We start from the raw sequence: 5,994 nt of genomic DNA on the forward strand, positions 1-5,994 counted from the left end.
TGACTTGGAATTCTGTGCCATACTAACAAATGAGGCTTATTATGAATGGTTGGACACTCACAATATTCTTGAGATGTAGTGCTCATGGATGACAATTTTTGTCCTTCATTGAGTAAGTTTAAAAATCTTTGAAATAAAAATCTCTAGGGTCTTGGGCTCTCCTTAAAACACACATTATTGAAGCATAATTCTCTCACATACTTTAATGGCACTAATACACCACAGTCTTTGACTTTGTATACCAGTGCACTGTCATAAGACATTTCAGACTGGCTCCAGAGACATGCAGCCCAAGCTGGCATTCTGAGAGTGGCACCAAAGGTGATTTGTAAAGATAAATGCTTCCTGCTATATCAAAAGTCAGAGGTTAGGGTATGCCAACTTCTCCCCAAGAGCTCATTATGGGCCTTATTATTCAAAACTATCTAGGCCAGTCTCTGCCAAAGTGTTTTACAAAAGAATAATTTGTGAGATAAGATAGGACAGGCACTGTATCTCTTGTGGGTCCCCTTGATATTTATCTAGAACCTAGCACAGTGGCTAAGTGCACATAATAAATCACAAATACATAATATGTGATTTAATGGGAATTTTTAAGAGAAAAGTGTCTTTGGTCTTATGTAAAACTATTGTGCATAATTACACTTGTTGATCATCACAGAATAGTATCTGCTAAAGATGAGTAAGGACTAAAATCCAGGCAGTTCTTTGCCAGACTTTACTGCAGGACTTCTCAGCAGCCTGTGAGTTGTGAATATTTAAAATGATAGCTATAATATCAGGCATAGCTTACATTCTATGTAACAAGACACTTTTTCTCCTTAAATCTTAGAAGAAACAAAATCAAGCATCTTGCCTCACAGAGGGTGGAGGTGACAGAGAGGGGAAGGATGACAGAGGGAAGAGTTATTGCCAATTTTTTTCTAACTAAAGAGGTTCTTTCTGATAGTGCCTCTGAGGAGAAATCCCACTTTATTATCTTTACGTGTTGACAAATGTTTAAACATTTCTACCAGATATGATAGCAAAACGATATACAGTAGTGTTCATGGCTAAAGATGGAAAAGCTTTTAACTTCATTCAATCACCTCATTCTTGATAGTATTAGACTGATTTTTTTACCTCCTTTTTTGACTTCTTGAAGGAACATTTGTGTATTCTTTAGACATCTCTTTCAGATACAATGGCATCTGATAGATTGATGCTTTTTCTCTCTTAAAATGTTTTATAAAATAGTAGTTTGTGAAATACTACCTTTTCCTCCTCTCTTCCTTTTGAAAATGGAACCTACTTCCACTGAATGAAAAATAAATGCTCTGAGATTGAAGAAGGGCCCAGCTGGGACCCCTGTAGTAGAAGCCTCACAGTGTCCCTGGCTTTACTTTTCCTTGCTTTATAGCTTAACAATAGATTGTCCCCAGTGGCTTGACCCAAAGCTTGGAATGTCCCCTGCTGTAGAATATTGCCCTGAAATTTATGATGAATGCCCTTATGCTTACTTATCATAATCCTTCTGATCTAGCATTCTTTCTAGACTACTCCCATCTTTGTTCCTGGCTTGCTAACACCACTGGAGGACCACACTGCCAGAGGAATGGCTCCATGAAGCATGACAGTGCCCCTCCACCCCCCCACCTCCCCATCTCCCAGAACTATCATGCAGCCTCTGGAATAATGCCCAGATTTTCCTTTAAATATCCTAAGCTGGACTGAGAAAGGAAGGAAGTTTTGAAGGTGTTAACCTGCTGCCTTTTCAGATCCCTGGTGCTCTGCCAATAAACACTTATTCTAAATAGCCCAACTCCTGTGTTGGCCTATTGGCTGAATAGCACAGGCAGCAGGAGCCCCAGACTCAGTTGCTCTCTGGTTTCAAGATCAGATTATTATAATCCTTTTGGTAGGCAATTGTGGCAAAATATCAGAGTTTTTAGAAAGTACTATGAAAACAGTGAGGAAAAGTCTTTCCCTACAACGATTATAATATATTCCCTATAGGTTAAAAGATTATAACCAAAAAAAAAAAAAAAAAGTACTTGTAATAGCAAGCATTATAGTACTTAAGATATATTTTTTAACCCAGGAACTGAGTTCATGAGCTAATCAATTAATGAGAAACCATTTATATAAGCTTAATTTCCAATATCTATCTTGAATGAATCGAAATTTATTTTCTATGTTTGCCCTCTTATTTCTTCCTTGCCCATATCCTATTCTCCTTTGTATCTGATAAAGGTTGTAGGATGACTCTGAGAGTTTAATTTCACAACCTCCTGAATCAGTCATCTTTCAGCAGATCAACCAGTGAGAAGCATTGATGAAAGTTTGGAAGGCATGAGGAAATGAGTAGTCTCAGAGTCTTTCCCCTTCTTCTCCAACTCAGCTGGCAAATTTGGCAACACATGTTTTTTTCATGACTCCAGCTTCTACCACACCGGCCAGTCATGCTTCCAGCTACCATCAGAAAGATAACAGCCCCTACATTCCAGTAGCCCACCTTTTCACTTTATACCTTCAATCTAGTGAGGATGTTGGCTTTCTACTATTGCTCATCTCTGAACCGGTTCATTATCCTCTGTTGCCTTCTCTGCTCTTCTATCACCTGCACAGCCAATTCTTTCACTGCAGTCCTTCTGTCGAAAACACTTAGTGGTCTCCTTTTTTCAGGCTGAATACCAACTAACGAACTTCATTCTAATATATGCACTTTCACGAGAATTTGTGAGTATACATTATAAAAACAGGGGAAGGCCTTTAATTGTTTAGAATAGAATGAGAAAAGCCTCAAATATTGTGAAGCAGGAAAGGCCAGAAGCCTGATCTTCAAGATCATCTTACTTATTTCTTATATGTATTTCCTAATGACGCCTGAAGAAAGAGTATTATTCGACTGAGTGGAAAGGCCAAGCTTTGATTCAATGTGCTATATTGGGACTATTTTTTTCTTTTTCTAGAAAAAAAAAACTATATATAATAACCAGTTTAAACTGGAACCCATAAAAAGTACATAAATAGTACATACTTCTGAGTAAATAGGAAGAAAACCAGATCTCAGTGCTCACAATATTATCCAATTTGAGACATATTGTCCTGGCTGAGTGAAATAATCTTTATGGACAATTTTTCTCTCATACATTCTTCACACAAAATAATAAAACCCAATATATGCAAACAGAGACAGGAACTCTAAAGATATATGCACCAAATGTATGGTCCTTTCCATTGCTCTCTTCAAGCTGAAGTGGGCAGGGCATACTGCAAGGCAAGAAAAGCCACCGTGTAGGAAGAGACCATCTAGTTATCAGTCAAATCAATTATACACACAGCTTCTCAGTCCCTATAGTGGGCAAAAAATATGCCAATCACTGTTTTCTGAAAGGTGATGACGACTCAGGGCTTTGGGATAATAAGTAGAACCAAACATGCTCTTTAAAGTTGTAAAAATAAAGAGCAACATTATTCAAAGGAAGACAGTGACTCAACAAACTTCAAAAATATTTTTCTTATTCCCTTGGTATACTCTGTCTCAACTAGTCTCTGTTTCTCCTTTAACTCTTAGTCTGTAATTGCTGAACAAACACATCTTCTATCTTTCTATGGAGCTTAGTATTGTGATATTTTTTCCTTTTCTTTCCAATCATTGGGATTAGTTTCCCTATCAGCTGGGATAGTTAGAACAGTAGGAAAAAATTTAAAACAGCAGAATATAAGCCTACAATCTAGAATCATATACCACAATGTGAAAATTAATTCCAACAATTTTTGTCTATTTACATAACAAGGACGAGGTTGGATCAACCTGATCTCATAAGTGTTTTTAAAAGCAGTTAGTCATCTGGCATTTTAGTGCATTATCATTTATTATTTCTTCAATCTTCAGTATCTAAGGAAGGTTTTAAAAGTGTTTTAGCACCTCCGGCAGAGAAACTATTGCTGCCCCGCCTACATTGCCTCACTCATGGCATTTCAGCCTGACATCCAAATACCAGAATATACTTTTTTTTTTGCCTATGGGTATTCCCTGGACACTGCTTTTCCCACCCTCATGCCAGATCGGAACAACCAGGAAACTCATGACAACCAGGAGCAGGCCTCAACTACCAATTACCTTTCCAGGGTGGCATATATCTGAGGAATATATCAACAGTCCCCAGTGGGATAAAAACTACTTGCCTGTGGCAGTGCTTGGCTTGGTAATGCGCCCTTTACTGTCTGCCTTCACTATCCCATATCACTGCCCTGCTCCCTTCTCAGTGTCCCCTTCACTGCCCAAACAATTTGTACTTGATACCTTGTTTCAGGGGCTGCACCTAAAGGGATTCAAAATAAAACAAAATCAAATTATTCTCAACACTCTGGGGGAACGTCATCTAGTCCCCATAAGATGAATCAGCCTCATGTATATTTTCTAGGGAGAAACCAAGTGAATAGATGCTGCTTCTGATAAAGCTGCAGTGACTAAAGGAGAAAACAATAATTGCAGTAGCACTTCATATTTCTTTTTCCTCTCACAGCCTGTCTGGCTTATTTAATCAGGGCCGTTTGGGCACAAGGACATAGAAAAGCCCCATGCTGAAAATTAAGATGACCAAGCACCCAGAAATTAAGACTGTGGATATCCCACCATTGTCATTGTCATCGGCCATGCTCACTTACTGATCAGCTTCGCTACTTCATTTATTCTTTTGCCATTTAAGATGCCAGTGAATTATGAAAAGATTATATCTTTTCCCCAACTATTATGATGATGCTATTTCTGTTTTTCTGGCTATAGAGAACTAAAATAAAAATTAAATGCAAATTAGTGCCAATTTAACTTACTTTTTAGAGTCTCAAGCAGTGAACTGTGAAACGGTTGTGATAAAAGTTTATTTATTCTTTCTGACTCATGGCATCAAATTACTGTTTTGGGGGGATTAATATGTTATCTTTCCAAATACAGTCTTGCAGCTGATTTTAATAGACTTTACACAAAGGGTACTGGCTTCTAAAAATATGGGTGTTTATGTGTCTGTAGACTGTATTTCTATTGTTAGCCTCTAAGCTATTTCATTACTTACCACCTTCTCCACATTACAGGCCATTTCACGGTACCATAAAGAGTAGTTATTTTCTGTGGAGAGTTACTTTCCTTTTGGGTTTGAATTACAAATTAGGTTTAGGCAAATAAAAAGAAACAGAATGTTAGCTTACTGAGAGAAACAATTAATAACCTATTTCCATTGCTCTTGGCAAAACACAAACAAGCTCTGATTTAAGAAAGCATTATTTAGTTTAAAAAATTGTAAGGATGGTAAATTGATGTTTCCATTTCTTTTTTGTTATCTGAAGTCCTCATTGGTCAAAGATAGAAACCACATCATTTCTACAAAAGAATGCAATGAACTTTGAATGCAAGTGCTAAAGACATCCAAGGAAGTTTAAAGGCATTTAGCCACTCTGTTGTCCTCTCAATATTTTTATATACTCAGTAAAATAAAGGAAGCAAAGCATAGAGTCTAGGGTAAAACCAGAAAACATTATAATAATAAGGTGAAGACACAAAGATTCACTGTCACAGACAACCTCACACTGCTTAATTTAAGTTTAAGGGGTTACTTCAAAGCATAGCCTATGGAAATTTAATGATAAGCTATGGTTCATCTGAACTTGTCAGTTGGCCCCAAGCTGCGATAATCAACTTTTCAACGTCAGACTCATTTACTCCTCGAAGAATCCTGAAATAGCCATTCTCTCCCCATGAGTTTCCCCAGGAATTGGCAACAATCTGAATAAAAACAAAGAAAAAGAAAAAGATGAATATCACACTTTGATATTTTTTACTTATTATGATATTTTAGACTTATTATGAATTATAATCATTAAGAACCTAAATACTTTCTAAATAAGAATAAAGGTTACATCATTCATCAGTTAGATTAATATGCATGCATATTTATGTTACCAATAGCCAGAATTGGTGTAATACCTCTGAGTCCCCCAGAGGACAACAGTAAC

The 5,994-nt window shown here is 37.1% G+C and overlaps 1 protein-coding gene across 1 annotated transcript in view; it reads right to left on the reverse strand.

Annotated features, from left to right (window-relative positions):
- Nucleotides 1-4,848: 4,848 nt before the first annotated feature.
- LOC105302080 (tubulointerstitial nephritis antigen-like) overlaps nucleotides 4,849-5,994 on the reverse strand; it is a 46,690-nt gene continuing 45,544 nt past the window's right edge. The window contains exon 5 of the mRNA XM_011375022.2: nucleotides 4,849-5,764. Coding sequence (XP_011373324.1) covers nucleotides 5,630-5,764 — 135 coding nt within the window. The 3' untranslated portion in view covers nucleotides 4,849-5,629. The remainder of the gene's footprint in view (nucleotides 5,765-5,994) is intronic.

This window comes from Pteropus vampyrus, unplaced genomic scaffold (genome assembly GCF_000151845.1).
Source record: "Pteropus vampyrus isolate Shadow unplaced genomic scaffold, Pvam_2.0 Scaffold260, whole genome shotgun sequence".
In the NCBI taxonomy this organism is placed as follows: Eukaryota; Metazoa; Chordata; class Mammalia; order Chiroptera; family Pteropodidae; genus Pteropus; species Pteropus vampyrus.